Source organism: Papaver somniferum, chromosome 3, assembly GCF_003573695.1.
Source record: "Papaver somniferum cultivar HN1 chromosome 3, ASM357369v1, whole genome shotgun sequence".
NCBI lineage: Eukaryota > Viridiplantae > Streptophyta > Magnoliopsida > Ranunculales > Papaveraceae > Papaver > Papaver somniferum.
This window is the reverse complement of record NC_039360.1, coordinates 9,649,202-9,666,617: the sequence shown is the minus strand read 5'-3', so window position 1 is coordinate 9,666,617 and position 17,416 is coordinate 9,649,202. Positions and strand designations below refer to the sequence as shown.

At 36.8% G+C, this 17,416-nt stretch overlaps 1 protein-coding gene across 1 annotated transcript; it reads left to right on the top strand.

Annotated features, from left to right (window-relative positions):
• The first annotated feature begins 2,216 nt into the window (after positions 1-2,216).
• Positions 2,217-3,611, top strand: LOC113358995 (hexokinase-2-like). Its single transcript, XM_026602695.1, has 5 exons — positions 2,217-2,271; positions 2,623-2,693; positions 2,926-3,090; positions 3,247-3,345; positions 3,414-3,611. The coding sequence occupies exons 1-5, from the start codon at positions 2,217-2,219 to the stop codon at positions 3,609-3,611; spliced, it is 588 nt and encodes a 195-aa protein (XP_026458480.1).
• The last annotated feature ends 13,805 nt before the right edge of the window (positions 3,612-17,416 follow it).

Here is a 17,416-nt window from a genome sequence, read left to right as displayed (position 1 = left end):
TGAGTGAAGATGGTGTATATTTTTCAAATGAATTTTTTCTTTCTCTGGATCAATTTTCATTTCAATGAAAACAGAATTTTTAAAAGATACAGAAATATATATAGTCTGACTGTAAACAAGTTTTCACTCGTTTGGTTTAGTTCTAATGCTTTTGAGATTGTGTGTGATTGCACTAGACATGAGTATGGTAGCTCAGTATGCTTCTTTGCTACGTGATTGACTATATATATATAAGTATTTTTTGTAGTGGGGGTGTAATATATTGCTTCCATAGTGGGGGTTTTATATTCAGATTCACCAATCCTAGTATGGAAAATTGGTAAAATATTGAGAAGGTTATGAGGTGTTTCAAACACATCATACGCCTAGAAATACACTATCTAAATGGTTACCGCAATCCTTTAAGGATGTTGCGAAGCTGATTGGACATCCTTTCAGTTGAATCCCTTAAGGGATGGAACGATTCGATCCTCTAATAGATAGAGGAACAAACATATTAATCCAATGTGATAGTACCGCGGCTATTGCTTGAATTGAGAACGTAACGACAACTACAAGAGTTGATTTTATGAGAATATGGATTATATAGTGTCTGAAAAGAGTTTTCATTATTCCTTTGACAAAAGGATTAATAAGAAGATGTGAATACATCTTAGGGATGAGGTTGATGCCCATTGATATTGAGTCATCTGTGATGGATACCCAACCTAGAAATAGGTTCAAAGGGACTAGACGAAGTCATAGGTGATATGGAGATGCGAGAGTCATGCTTTTGAAGAATTCATCCCACGACATGATATACTGAAGGGAGTAGAGGTTGAGTTTAATTTTTACATTTTAATTTTTAAACTCTTAATGATGTTTATATCTCTATTTAGAGTGGGGTACTTTCAGGAGTACTCTTGATAAACTCACCTATGTGAATGTGAAAGTGTGGCCGCTTTCTATGAGAATATGGGCAGTTCTCTAGATCATTCATTAAACTGGGATACAAACACAGGGTCGTAATGTGCTGGCTTTAGACTTTACACTAGTATAGTCGTGTGTGTTAAGCAATCTTTTTATCTCCTAAAGTTCAAGACTTACGTTCACTCTATGGTCAGATTTTAAGAGAGCCTATTGACACTACGTAAAGGTTCAAGTCGCAAGACACCTTTGCTTATGCACAACTCTGTACATTCTTGCTCAATGTTTTGATAAATATAAGTGGGGGACTGTTGGGATTATATGTTTTAAAAACATTATTAATTTCCAATAAATTAGTGTCTCATTTAAATGGTTTTATTGTGACATTTATTCTTCCTTTAAAGAATAAATTAGTTTCGTTTTTAATGTCAAAAACCGTTTATTGTTGAATTGGTTAATGATGCTAATTACCAACTTATTAATGCATTTCATTTAATCTTATTTAATTCTTTGACTATTATAAATCATATTTTCATGAAAAGAATTGAGAGAGTAGTTGAAACATTTATAGTGAGAGAGTTTTTCTTTTATGTTTTAGTGTTAAAAAGAACTTGGAGAGTTGTTGAAATCCTTTTTGTTGTGAGAGAGTTTTTCTTTTATGACTCGGGTTTACAAAAGAAAAGATTTTTAGAGAAAGAAAAATAAGTGTGTGAACGTCTCTTATTTTTCTAAATGAGTTTCTGAGCAAGAATGAAGTGTAGAAGTTTCACATCCTCTCACCGTGCAAGAGCGATTGTGTAAGAGATTAATCTCGGCTGTTTTATCCTGGGGACGACGCGCCATTGAAGAACTGCTTGCACAATCTTGGGGCAGAGCCGCGAAACGTCTTAAAGATAGCGACCTAGTCCGCGACTCAGCCGTAACGTTGTTTGTTTCATGTTTGATTTTATTTGTTGTGCAGGCACAATTCGACAATTGTTCCAACAGATTTCAGTTGGGATTTTGATTGCAGTTGGAAGCATCAATTTGAGATTTTAAGTCATTTGTGATATTTGGAAGCATCGACATGATAATCAGGTAATAACGTCATCATTTTGTTCTAGTTTTATGATTTGGGTTCAATTTTAGGTTTGGTTGTATGTGAGATTTGGGTTTTTATTGTTTTTCGATTTCGAATAGTTCTCACCTGAGTATAAATCTAAGAGATCATGATAAGCTTCAGTTCTCTTCATCTCAATTTTTTAAAAAAAAAAACTTATACCCAATCTTTGTTCCACTAGAATTATCCACTATGTCTCATTACTTGCATGATGGAAGGGACAGTAGCTGCAGCTGGATTTGTAAAAGAACTTGGTTTTGAATTTTGTAAGTGGTTCTTTTCTTGACTCCTAACTTGAAAAAGATGGAATTTATTACCATGAATGAAGTAGGAAAACTTTAAAATGTTTCATTTTCAGTCCCAGGCATACTGGTTTGGAGCGTTTATAACTTAGTCGTCTCTATATTTTTGTTTTATTGAAAGCGCGGATAGTGTTAAGAGATTTTTATCCAATTAACGGTATTAACCAATGTGTTTTATTTCATTTTTCTAGTGACGAGCACAGCTTATTTTATGCACTGTACCTTGGATATCTACGGTTACCATTTAAAATACAAATGAAATAATTGTAAAATTGCAGGACCTATTTGAACTAGCAAAATTTTTTGCAACATAAGGTGGTGGATTTGAACTTGCTCCTCGTAGGCAGACACAATTGGGTTTCACATTCTATTTCCCAGTAAAGCAGGTATCAATTGCGTCTAGAACTCTTCTTAATTGGAGAAAAGGCTTCTCAATAGAAGATGAAGTAAATATATTAACCTGGATGCTATTTCATTTTAATATTACCTTCCCTAGACCACTATTTGTATCTGACATCAGTACCCTTAATATCTGTAACTGGGTTGGTCAAGATGTGATGGCAGAATTGGCAAAACTTTCGAGTGTTTATTGAGATTTTTTAAAACTTCCCACTGTAGGTGAATGACACAATTGGCACATTAACTCGTGGTAGATACTTCAATAATGACGTCATTGTTGTTGTGATATTGGGTACTGGAACAAACTCATCATATATGGAGTGTGCACATGGGATTCCCAAGTGGCATGGACTTTTACCCAAATCAAGAGAGAGTCGAGAGATAGTTGGTGGTTATCTTATCTTTGTTTTCGATCATAATTTATTCTGCACTTGTTTTCTGAATGAATTTTTTTTTTATCTCTGGTTACTGGAACACACATTTTTCTTTATTTACTTTGTCTTTTTGAATGAAAATCACTGACCTGTTACGTAATGGTAGGTTATCAACATGGAGTGGGGAAACTTCCGGTCATCACATTTTCGTCTAACAGAATATGATCATTCTTTGGATCTCGAGAGTCTAAATGTTGGTGATCAGGTAATAATATTTCAACCATAATTTTATACTCTGCCAACATTCTTTTCACTCGGCATCTGTTTACATAGTATACATGTGGTGCTCGTCTCTCCGCTGCAGGGATTTATGTTATCTTGAAGAAATTGGGAAGAGACGTGGTGAAAGAAGGTGAAAAGCAACATAAGACTGTGATAGCAATGAATGGAGGTTTATTTGAAAACTACAAGAAATTTAGCCAGTGTTTAGAGGACTCACTAAAGGAATTATTAGGAGATGAAGCTGCATAAAATGTTATCGTTGAGCACACTAATGTTATTTGTACATATGCCTCATGTTTTTCATCAACTATATATAAATGCTTCCCAATCAAGTTTCGATGTGATTTTCAGTTTATTATAAATTTGTGCAGAACAAGGACCAAATGGTTATTATTGCACACGATGTCGAATCGTCTATTTCATTGAGCTTGTTGTCTGGCTTCCAGTATTATGCCGTAAAATGGAAATCCCATATGCCATAATTTAGTTATTAGGAAATAATATAGGAGACTATAATTAGGAGATATAATTTAGGTTAGTTGGAGTTGTACTTCAAGAGAGTTTTAGAAGAGTTCTATTTTAGAATTTGGTTTATGTTAGGAAAGTGTCTATGTTTAGAGTTTGATCTTAGTTAGGAAAGTGCCTTGAGTGGTCGTCAAGTTTATGAACAATATAAATTGGCTGTTGAGCCATGAAAGTTGATACCAAGATTATTATCAATGTAGTCTTTTATGCTTCCGCGTTTATGCTCTCCTCTCTCTTGCTCGATCCTTAACATGGTATCAGAGCCAGGTGAGAGGGAGAGAGGAGAGCGAGAGAAAGTTAGAGAGTTTTCGTTTTAGGGTTTATAAAAAAAAAAAAAAAAATTGCTGCGAAGAAGACACTAGGGTTTGGAGAAAAAAAAAAGAAGAAGTTGCGTTTGGTTTTGATGCGAAGAGAGCATAAGCAAGTCATGTTCGTGTGAAGGAAAATAAGGACTTGATACAAGCTAGGTGAAGACGTGATGTTGCTGTTAAAAATTGTTTCTGCTCATACCAAGGGTTACGAGGAGTCTTTGAAACAAACAAGAAGAAGAAAAGTGGTAAAGTGCAGTTGTTATGACTGCTTTTGGATGCACAAGAAACTACACTTCTGAACGAGTTTTAGAATCCGAGAGGTCAGCTGGATATCTTTGCAGAAGAGAAGTTACGTTGTGGAGTTTGAAGATGAGGTTCGAATTGTTCGTGTGATGCTGACTCGAGAGAACTCATTAACAAATCGAGAAGAGGTCAGAGTTTTTTTGTTGGAGATTAATTCACCTAGGGTTTAGAAGTTAAAGATCAGTAAAGAACAACACACGAGTGGTGTTAGGGTTTGAGTTTAGAGGTATTTTCTTGTCGTTGAGAAGGCTGAGAAAGAAAAGTTGGGTGTTGCCATGAACGAGAGAACAACATGAGTACTCGTGTTTGGTGAAGATACAGAGTTTGAAAAATCAGCGACCTGTTGTTCTGTTACATGATGCTCGAGATATTGATGGTGAAGATGAGTTCGAGCATGGCAGAGATGGTTTTTCTGTAATGGGAGTACTTGATGGCTGGCTGGAGTTGTGAGCAGTGATGAGAACTCGAGAACATGCAGTTGAATGGAACTCGAATGGCAGAGATGGATAACTCGACCTTGGCTTTGCTGCTGTTGTAGATGATGCCAGTGAAGGAATCGGTAGGTAACTGTCATTAATGGCAGTTTTGATGATGATCGGTGATTGTTGGGAGTTATCGTGATCAGCTGGAGATGGACAGCTCGAGAATGGGTGCTGCGATTGATGGAGATGTTGGAAGAAATCACAAGATTGCTGTGATGAAACTGCAGAGAAGAACCCAAGCTTGATGCTGTTCGATTGGTGATTGGAGCTCGAGAAGCAAGCATAGAGAAGATGGGAAGGTGTTGTGATATTATGATGCCATGTTTGATGTGTCTGTGAAGTTGGAGGAAGATGTCCATTGACGGATGTTAATGATGATCATGATGGTGATTCCAGAAAAGAGAAGCTTCTGTTGAAGTCAATGGACCTGTGATGATCGGTAAAAAAAAAAAGGAATTGATTGATTGATTCTGCTGAAGATACAGAGGCGTTACAAAAGTGTTGTCACAGTTGGACAGAAATGTTACTGAAGAATAGTAACAGTCTGTGTGTTACAAAACTACATAAGAACTGTGACAGATAAGGAATAGTGTGACTGAAGGAGGTCACAGTCGTTACAGAAGCGTAACGGAAGAAAAGTGTGACAGTTTTGTGGCAGAGGTATTGCAGAAAACTGTTAAACATGTTGGAAGAAGTGAAGTGCGGTTGAAGAGTTTGTGGCAGAAACTTGGAGATCCTACAAAGTGTGACAGACTTTGTAAAGACGACAGGATTGTGAGAGAATCTTGAAGAACAAAGAAGTGTGAAGGTTTTGCAAGAAGTGCGTGACTGGAACAAGAGAGAAGAGGAAACAACATTCATGTTGTAAAAAAAAAAAAAAAAGAGAAGAAAACAATCACCAAGAGGTGATGAGAAAAAGAACAACAATAATAGGTTGACATCCTATGAGTTGCCGAGAGAGTACAAAAGTATTCTATCGAAGAAACCAAGAAAACAAGAGTGCAAGAAGTATTCTTCAGAAGATAGGACCGTAATGTCCTAAAACTACGAAGATGGGACCGTAATGTCCTAAAACTACAAAGATGGGACCGTAACGTCCTTAAACTTCCGAAGGGGACCGAGATGTCCTAAAACTACGAAAATGGGACCGCAATGTCCTTAAACTTCCGAAAATGGGACCGTAATGTCCTTAAACTATGAAGGGGACTGAAACGTCCTTAAACTACGGTCTGAATTTTTTTTTTTCAAAAGCGTTGAAAAAAAGAAGAAGAAAACAATCACCAAGAGGTTATGAGAAAAAGAACAACAATAATAGGTTGACATCCTATGAGTTGTCGAAGTTAAATTTCTTTTGTCCAAGATGGGCATTCGTGATCTACATGCTCCATCTTGAGGGAGGGTATTAGGAAATAATATAGGAGACTATAATTAGGAGATATAATTTAGGTTAGTTGGAGTTATACTTCAAGAGAGTTCTAGAAGAGGTCTATTTTAGAGTTTGGTTTATGTTAGGAAAGTGTCTATGTTTAGAGTTTGATCTTAGTTAGGAAAGTGCCTTGAGTGGTCGTCAAGTTTGTGAACAATATAAATAGGCTGTTGAGCCATGAAAGTTGATACCAAGATTATTATCAATGTAGTCTTTTATGCTTCCGCGTTTATGCTCTCCTCACTCTTGCTCGATCCTTAACATTAGTTAAGGTAAAATTTTGTAGCCTTCTTTTTAGTTCTTCCCATTTTCATTCGTAATTGCTTTTTCGTTTTGCTCACATGTCACCACACTAGTTCATTTCTCACTGATATATTAAGGTTTCTAAGCCCTTTTATATGAAGGTTTCTAAACCCTTTTATTTCTACCAGGACCTGAGAACGATGAACAAGGGAATCCAGGTGCGTAGGTCTACAGTTGCACAAATTTCAGCTGAAAAATTTCTCCTTGTTATTCTTATACAATTCATATATATTTCTTTGATTATTATGTCGTTATCAAACCGTAGATTCTCATCTCTTTCATTTCCCTACTGAACCTCTCTTTATTCTGACACATATATATATTGGTTACCGATTACCTAGTCTATTCAGCATATCATCGACTAGGCTTCGTTGCTCCAGACTAAGGCGGCTTTCTTTTGGTTAGCATTGCTTCTGAAAGTTGTTGAAAGGTGTGTTCTTTTTCTGAGATTTTAAAGTCTTGCTCAAGAAACCAAGTTTTGATGGTAATTTATTTCTCTTTTTTCCTTCTTTTGGTTATGCTTTTAGGTTCATTTCCGGAGTTCAAGGAATTGCGACAACGACAAATTTATCTGAAAGCACTCACAAATTACTGGTAATGTTTTTTTATTGGAACTGTTATCTCCAAGCAAATGAATTGTGCAATTTGCGCATTGGAATATATATATATGTACACAATAATAATTTGCCTCATATGTCCACACTGGAAATAATTGTGTAGATGGTGCGGCTCCAAGGGCAAAGATTAATCGGAAAAAAGCTGCTAGAGATGCACAAGAAGCAGTAAGTGTTTTTACATATACATTAGTAGCAAATAGGTTTACACTCAATATTGATGCCAACTTAATATAGGTTTAGGCAGGCTCTCTTCTACCACTAAGCATGTAGCTTAGATAGTCCTGTACTTTCTGGTACTTTGTAAGTTTGATTAACTACGTGGAATGTTTGTTGGTCTAGACTTCATTTCACCTTTAGTTTTGACTTGTCTCTGCAGATTATACAAAATCTAGGGTTTAGTCTTTTGTTTGTGACCTCGGTGTTGAAACATAAAATTGGTTATTATGCAGGTATTTGGGCTTAAGTCAAAAAGCAGTACTCTGGTGTGATATTATAGCAACAGCTGAATCTACGTATAATTTGCTGAGGAAATTGGTTAAGCAAGCGGAGTCTCGTGATACTTCTGGTGATATTTTAGTTTTTCTTTCCCTGTTTTTCAATGCCTCTGTCAGTTAACACAAACTAGGTTACCCATCCATTTATGAACATCAACATAGATCGAATATTGTATGTCAGTCACAAAATTTTAGTTTCAGTAAGTTTACTTGTGTACATTTGTATCAATTGAAGAATCCTTTCTTTTATAATATTATCTAGTGGTGATTCTCAACAATACAGTTTTGTATGACCATTGTAGTTTGTATATCAACAATACATTGTTGTATGGCCATTGTAGTTTGTATATCTATGTGGATGTTGAATATGGGGAACTGGATAATTGCAGGGGGAAAATGTGGGGGGAAATGAATTTTGACTAGGTCAATAAACTTAGACTTGACAATTTTTTTGTGGTTGCAAAAAATTAGCAACCTCGGTGCTCTGTTGCTAAATTAGAACCAGAACCAATATATTAGAACTAGAACCAACAACATCCAGTTCCGGGTAAGGGTATTCCTGTAATTAGCAACAGATTAGCAACAACAGGCTCTCGTTGCCAATAAAAAAATTCACAAAGACCCATGCCGTTGCGAATTGTCATTGTTGACCGAGATTAGCAACAGAGCTTATGCCATTGCTAAAAATCGCGACACCGTGTTTAGCAACGACAAAAGTCGTTGTGACCCCGTTTAGCAACATCTATGGTGGGTTGCTAATACCTTAAAATGGTGTAGTGGTTGCTTTCTAAAATCGATTTGTTCATGAACTAAAACATTTATATAATAAGGAATGCAATCTTTGCAAACCGTGGCTGTAATGTTCATGAATCGATTCGAGTGAATCAAAACTGATTTTTCTTCGATTGTATCTTGTATGCTTCTATGAGATTTGAGCAATTTAACAACTCTCTAACTAGTTCATTTGAGTCATTTGAACTAGTTATGGTAAAGATGCATAAGGTTGATATGAAAGTGCTCATATGGCTAACCATTGGTTAACTATTGTTGAACCGACTAAGTGTACACGTTTAGGTACGGTTACTCAAACCTAAATAAAGTTACATTTCATTTGTGTATAACAAGTTAAGTTCGATCTAACCGTTGAAAGATATTAGCTTGAATCTAATCAGGTTTTCATCTAACTGTGAATATTGAATGCTTTGTTACCACGGTAACTTAGATTGCAAACCCTGATCTGAAATCTATATAAAGGAGAACTCTAGTAACTGGGAAACCTAATCCCCACAGCTCCTGTGTGATACTAGTTGTATAAGCTAGAGTCGATTCTCCTTTAACCTTGGTTTTTCACGAAACCATGTAGGTTAACGACTTAAAGACTTCATTGGCATTGTGAAGCCAGACCCAACTATTTTCTCTGTAGTTGTGTGATCTGATCTTGATGTTTCTATTGTGTTTGGGTACAATCGTAAGATTGGCTTGAGATTTATATCTCTGAGTAGGAAAGATAGAAAAGTAGTCACGAACACCTTCGTCTCATCGTTTGTGATTCCACAATATCTTGTTTCATTAATCGATTAAGATTATTGTGAGGTGATTGATAATTATAGGTTGTTCTTCGGGAATATAAGTCCGGGTTATCAATTGGTTCATGTGATCACCGATTTATCAAAAGACGGAACAAAAACTCGTAGGTATATCTGTGGGAGACAGATTTATCTATTTGTTTTGGGGTAAAACTGATTCTGCTGGAAATGGTAAATTTGGGTGTGCCGCCGAGAAACGAATCTAAACCCTAAACAAATGCACTGCAAGGGAGTACTTTAGATTCGAGAGATCAATCTGTACAATTCTGGCCTAAACCAAGAAATGGCCGTTCTAGACTTGCTTCGGTCACAAAGTGAAGGAGAAGGGTTGATCTTAGGGAGGGAAGCGAACAAGGTGTTGAGATCAAAAATATTGAATTTTAAAGGTGTGGATGTTTTATGACTTGTATCAGAATATGGATCTAGCTTGCGGAATGTAAGTTATCAGTCCTTGGTGTTTTCTGGATACTTGTGTCGATGTTAACCAAAACTCTGTTGTTGGTCGAAATAGATTGAAAACCTATTTATACAAGTCATTGAGCACCCATGATCTCGTAGGAAGTGGAAATAGTTAATAAGTAGTGGAGAAGTGAGGTTGTGTAGAAGCGATTACCATCACGTTCCCATTGTGAGGGGAAACTGGTCAACCTTACACCCACTATTCTTTTACTGCTATTTAACCGTCCACTCTTTCCTGACACTTTCTTGTAATGAGTACGTTGCACGTCGCACGTTGTAAACCGCCAGACCAATAACCTAATGAGTATCCCCCAGTTTTGTGACATGTTTGATATCTCAAGTGTTTCGTGGAAAAATGTGCAACAAGTTGCTAAGTGGGTCTAATGTACAAAACCTAGTTATTCTAATCAATTGCACGCAAGCTAGGCGACATAACGGCATAGTGGTGCCTGCATAGTGGCACAATGGTATAGTGGCGCATGCATAGTGGCACAATGGCATAGTGGCACAATGGAGTAGTGGCGCCTTCATAGTGGCCCAATGTCATAGTGGCGCCTGCATAGTGGCACAATGGCGTATTGGCGCCTGCATAATGCCATAATGGCATATTGGCGCATGTGGCGAGGCGGCACCTTCCAATGGAGTAGCGGCAAAGTGGCGCCTGCTATATCTTGGCATATTGGTGTTAGATCCAAATATGGCTCAACGATATTAACTCTAGTTGCCCATCGAATTTAATGCCCTGGGTGGCATTATTTGGCATGGTTAGCGTAGCGGCCCTATCCAAATTAGGGTTTGGCATGCCAAAAACCTAATTAGCATGTGTGTCATGTGGCCGCGACACGATGACATTTTTTGTGCGGATAGTTCCATGGTCGCGTCAAAGGAATTATAGCAGGGCCATAATGTGGGAACGACCATAGGCGCAAGGATAGCCATGGGTGGCCATAGCATGACGCCATTTTTAGGGTTTTCTGGATCCCACATGGCTTGTGGCATGTTGTAAGGCCGAAGCAACATAATTTAGGCCACGACTAGGCATTAGGTTTCGACTAATGCCACTAGAACAAGAGTCGTATTCTAATCAGAATACCTTAATTGAAATTTGTTTTGGTGTTGGCCATGAACGAAAAGTGGGTTAGCATGCAGTTGCGCTGTTATGGCACGTCGGCATGTTGCTGCCGCGGAATGGCATGGCCTGCCAACTGGCACGCTGGAACGATTTGGCAGGTTGGCTAGCCAATTGTCATGGCGTCTGCGACAATCACTAGGCGCAGTTTGGAGCAGCGGTGTTGGCACGTTGCTTGCGGTGGCATGGTGATGCCTATTTGGGCGCGTTGGGAGCGGCTAAGTTTAATAAATCAAATGGCCAGATCGTGCGGCCATGATTGTTTTTGGAGACTGGCTTGGGCCGTCTAGATTAGGTTCCTAATGGAATTAGGCGCATTGACCAACCAACTTCAAACTTTATTAAAAATGTGTGTGGCGGGTTTTGAGCGATCTGATTGGTCGATATCAAAAAGAGGGGGGGCGGTAAGCAACATGGGGCCGGCCTCATTCCAAATGTGTGTGGCGCATTTAGAGCAACCTGATTGGTCAATGAGAAAGAGGGTCGACAAGCAATGTGAGGCCGGCCTCATTCTAAATCCGTGTAGCGCATTTAGAGCGACCTGATTGGTTGATGGGAAAGATGACCGACAAGGGAGACATGGAGCGTGGCAAACGGCCACAAGCGGAGCCTATTGGAGCATATTTGGCTGGTTATGTGGCATGGCCACGCCTCCTTTGTCATTGTTCCTATTTTCCACAGTTCCTCTTTTGTTTCTTGGTTTCTGGTAGGACTTTGCTCCTACTATCTCCATGGCGGATCAGTTTCCTAGCTTAACTAGGTTTGGCCTCGACCAATAGGGTTTGAGATATTGCGCAAGGCGCAAAAGACCTAATTTTTGCAAATTAGTTAAAGCCAAAATTTGAATCTTGTGAATTATCACAAATTGTTTGAATTCGATGAATTCTGCGTGTTGACACAGAGTTCTTTAAATTTATTGCCAGAGAGCAGCATGCTTTCTGACTGAGTTCTTTTATGCAAACCATAATCTTGATACTTCGGAAAATTCATGCTACTCAGCTGCGAGTGAACATAAATTGTCATGTCATATCAATATTAAGGGTTCAGCCGGGGAACATAGCATAAGAAAGTATTGAATGAGCCTTACATTAATGAATAATATAGGCAGGGTGTTGAAACTTACAGAATATTTGGGATTGTTGCTACATGCACCATTCTAGATAAATTTCATGTAAACATATTGAATTGCTCAATACATGTGTAAGTAAAGAGGTTGGGCACTCATCACTCCAAATGGCTTCGTCTCTTTGCAGAATGACAGTACATTGAATATAGGGTTTTACAATTTTAGCTCTGAACTAAAAACCACCATCAACACTATTCAATAGAGTTTTCTATGTGATACAGATTTGTTTATCCAGTCTTCGACTTTGGGTCGTAGCAACTCTTAGTTGTGGGTGAGATCAGCTAAGGGAATCAAGTGCGTAGTATCCTGCTGGGATCAGAGACCTAAGGAGCATGACTGTACCTTGAATCAGTGTGAGATTGATTAGGGTTCAACTACATTCCAGACCGAAGTTAGCTTTGTAGTAGGCTAGTGTCTGTAGCAACTTAATACAATGTGGTGTTCAAATCTGGACTAGGTCCCGGGGTTTTTATGCATTTTCGGTTTCCTCGTTAACAAAACTTCTGGTGTCTTTGTTATTTCTTTTCTGCATTATATTTTGTTATATAATTGAAATATCACAGGTTGTGCGTTGAATCGATCAATTGGGAAATCCAAACTTTGGTTGTTGATTGAAATTGATTGATCCTTGAACATTGGTCTTTGGTATCGTTCAAATTATCTCTCTTATATTCAATCAGGCTCGCAAATTATTAACTCTTTGATATAATTTTTATTAAGATTGAGTCTGACTGTCTAGTTGATTCTCTTGAAAGTATATTGGAGTTAGTCCATACAGACTGCTAAGAGAAATATTGGGTGAGGTTGTTAGACCCCCGCTTTTTCAATTGGTATCAGAGCAGGCAAACACGTTCAAGACCTCATAAGTCTGTGTTTGTAGCGATCTGACTATATGGACAGAAATTATATCTCCACAAACGTACCACCAGTCTTCGATGGATCAAACTATTCGTGGTGGAAAATCGCTATGCGTGCTTTTCTTCAAGCTCATGATTTTCAAACATGGGTATGTGTTGTTAATATCTATGATCCTCCGGATAATACAGAAGGCGATGTATCTATACCTAAGAATATTGGTAGATATAGTCCAGAAGAAATCCTTGCTGCGAAGCAAAATTCTGACGGCTAAAATGCTATCATACATGCCATTACCCCAGATCTTCAGCATCATGTGACTACTTGAACTAAGTCTAAAGAAGCCTGTGATATCTTAGAAACTGTATTTGAAGGGAATACCTCTGAAAAGGAAGATAGGCTTCAAAACCTATGTTCCGATTGGGAAAACCTTCGTACGGCAAATGAAGAGTCATTTGATGAGTTTAATCACAAAGTGTCTGAAATTGTTAATGCTTCTTTTGCATTGGGTAAGACTATTCCTGAAAATGACATTATGATGAAAATTCTCAGATCACTACCATATAGATACGATTCTAAGAAGCATGCCATCGTTGAAGGAAATAATCTCGCAACTCTTTCCAGAAATACTCTGGTTGGGAAGTTAAAGATCTTTGATCATGAGCATACATCCAAATCCGGAAAGGATGTTGATTTCAAATAACAAAAGAACACTAAATTACTTGACAAAGTAAAAGTGTTTGCATCTCTGAAGATGGTCTTTCTGAGGCTGACTCATCAGATGAAGATCTTGACAAGTCAGTCTCCTTGATCACAAGACATTTTAGGGATCTTCTTTTGAAGAGAAGTAAACGGTTCTCCAGAGATAAACCCAAGTCATCAGTTAAACCTCATAATCGTGTTCCTCCTAAAAACAGGGATAATGATGAAACTGATGACGAGGATATGCCTCAGTTCTTTAAGTGTAAAGGTTTTGGCCATTTTGCAAATGAGTGTCCAAATCGTAAAAAATACATTGGGAGCAAAGGTTTAGCTGCAACTCTTGATGAAATGTCTGACAACTATGATTCTAATGAAGACGAAAAATCAAGTGTTGCACTTCTTTGTGAAAATATTGGTTTTGATAATTGTAGCAATACATACATCAATCTTGATATTCTTTCAGAAGAAATCTCGACCGATCTAGAAGAAATAATTGATCTACCTGATTCTGCTGGAAACTCTTTTTTCTGATTTGACAGGTTGCACTATGTGTCTAGCCGCGTACACATCTCGGGCGTCTGAATCATTTTCAAGGTTGACATGCTCTTATTGTTCTCTCAAAGGTCATGAACTTTCAAAGTGTTTCAAGTTCAAACACAAAATGAGATATGTCAACAAACTTCAACGAAGAGCAAATCTATTAGCAAACAAGCTAAAACTTGTTTAAAAATAATCAGAGGTATGTAACCACATCTCTTCTTCAAAGAAGTTAGTTTCCAAAGAAAAGACTAGATCATAAGAAAGAAATTTATGGTCTAAACACTATGAGAAACATGGTTCTATGAATTCCTTTCGAAAAGGATATGGTGGACAGATTATTGTTCACCCCAGCACAACTTAAATTGTGTTGGTTAGTGCATCTTGTCTCATGTTCCTGATCAAAAGAGACAAGATTTTGCACACCTCAGGCTTTAGGAAAAGAAAAGTCTTCTAGATTGTTTTGATTTTCTTTTTTCGTGTTTTTGCTCTGTGAGCATTGTAAAGTCTGGAATTCATGTCGCTTTTCATATCTAATTGATATTGGAAAGGACTTCCTTGTTTAATCAATAAGAGTGTTAAAATTGACAATTCTGCCTTTCTTAGGGTAAGAGTTGTGTGTACGTGAATCCTTTAAGTGTACAAAGGTTCCGTAACCCTACATTCTTTTTTCCTTCCCTAAGAAACTCTTTTTATCATAAGACTGCTTGTTGATATTATCTTGTGATTTCCTCTCACAATTCCGCTTTTATGGATACTCCAAGCATTATGTCGACTGATGGAAAAGATGTTAATATGATTGTTAAGCCATCAATCATGAAGGAAAAAGATAAATCTCTGTTACCTCCAACTTTGAAAATAAAAATAAGGAATGTGAGGAAGCCAAGAGTTGTTTCTTCAAATTCTCAGAAGTTTTTTGATGTACTTGAAGAGTTGAAGGAAACAAGGAAGGAGATTCAAAAAATAAAGGCTTTTGTGTTTAAGACTCTTAAAATTCAGAAGGCCCTGGTTCGACATCAGTCAAGAAGGTTTGTTGATATCAACTCCTTTCTTCATGAACCTTATGTCCCAATGGATGTTGACGACAAGGAGTTCGGGGACAATAAAGAATTTTTCAAAGGTCTTAATGTCTAGGAAACTTCTTATGAGAATTTATTCTTATGTTTTTAAGAAGGATAACTAGGGTTTGTAATATCCATTATTGTGAGTACACATAGCTATTTCCAACGATTTTCATCTTGCAATGTTTTTAGATTTATTTATTTAAATTCTAAAGTTTATTTGGAAGATGATTTTGTAGTATTAATCTTTATGGTTTTATATATTGCAACTTGTTATGGGATATGTGAGTTTGCGTCCGTGAACTTTGATTGTCCCATACGTGGTCAAAAGCTAAGTCTTTCATATGTCGGTATGTAAGTGTGGATAAAAGATTGAATGAACTTTTGACAAACAAAAGTCAAGTATATTATGTCATTATGCAAATATTTATGGAAGATAGGATGCACTTTTGTCTACAAAGATTAAAGTCTATTATATGTCATTGTGCAAATAGTAATTAAAAAAGAAGAATCTTTGTTTATTCCGCAGTATTGATCTACCCTGATCCATATTTTTATGTAAATATTGTGCGGCTCCGTAAGTTTTCTTATGTGAGCATTTCCGATTAAATTAATCATGGGTTCTCTTGTGGTTAATTTAATTGAGATTTTTGGATACAAATTCATATCCTTATGTGATTTGTAAATGTCCAAAGAAATCCTTCTTTTCTTGTGAAAGTAAGGTCGCTCTTGTTGTTCTTTCAGGAATAACATTTTATGAGGGAGAGTTCTTAATTGAACTTGTGCTTAATTGCCATATATTTGTAGGGAGTGCGGCTGTGGAATATTATAGGGGTTATCTTGTATCTTTATAAACTCCTTGATGAATGCATTTAGTTTCGGCTATATGATTGCATCTAAAAAAGTTGATATGTGCTTTTCTTTTGGTCATGAAGTATCTCTATGGAAATGTCATTAGGATCCCACTAATTTTCGTACCTTTGCCAATTTTATTGACAAAAAGGGGGAGAATTAATGTGTAGTTCACACTACAAATACATATGGTTTTCGGATCATCATGTAAGGGGGAGTGGTTTTCATGTGAGATGAAGTATTGACTAAGGGGGAGTGATACATATCACCATAGTATTGTTGTCAAAGTTGTGATACAATTGAACTTTGATGTTGTGTAATAATACTATGACATTGTATAACAATGATTGAGAGCTCTTATTTTCTCATTGTTATAGTTACGGATCTTCAACAACGATGATGCTCAATTGAATACCTTTAGAATATCTAACAGAAGCCCTTTTCAAATTAACAGATGAGATATAGATACGGATGATATCCGGTGGTTGCCGTGAATAGTTCACACGGGAACAATTTTCGGAACTGATTCAGATCTGATGGCTGAATTTCAAATCAGAAAGATCTGGCGGCTACGAAGAGTGAAATTTAGGATTATGTTACTCTCATTAAAAAAGGGGAGATATCAATTTTGGTGGAACAAAATTTTAAAATGAGTTCAACTTTTATAAAATGGATGGAGTATTATTTTTATTTTTTTTTGAAGCATGGATAGACTCAGGGATAGATAGAGAGAAATACATCATTGGTCACGGTTACAAGGAGATTAGCTTGTGGTTCTAGTCACCATTCTCGAGTATTAAAGATTCATAGATAGATTTAACTAGGCAATTTGCCACTTTATTACATGCTCTAAGAACATATATATATATGTATATAATTACTATACAATTCTAATTACATTGTATTTTGTATATGTTAACATAGTGTTTAATAGAGAAGAAGATCTTTGTGGTGGAAAAGGCAAACTTGCATTCAACATAGAGTAGTTTGCATTGTATTTTCACACCAACATGGAGTTTTATCAGCGATTTGTGTTTTTTATAAAGAAGTTATATGAAGTATTCCCAATTTTCTGAATCCTCGGATTAGAATAGTGGAAACCCAAAAAACAGTACATGTTCCTTCATTGTTGACTAATTCATTGGTTTTTAGAGAACGCGATTAATCACTGGTTTACATATAATCATCCAATATTAATATTTTAAGGTCTAAGTCAAACATCAACCTTAATTATATTTAATTTCTTTATCTTTTTTCTTAACTCCAATTAATACTAATATTGATTT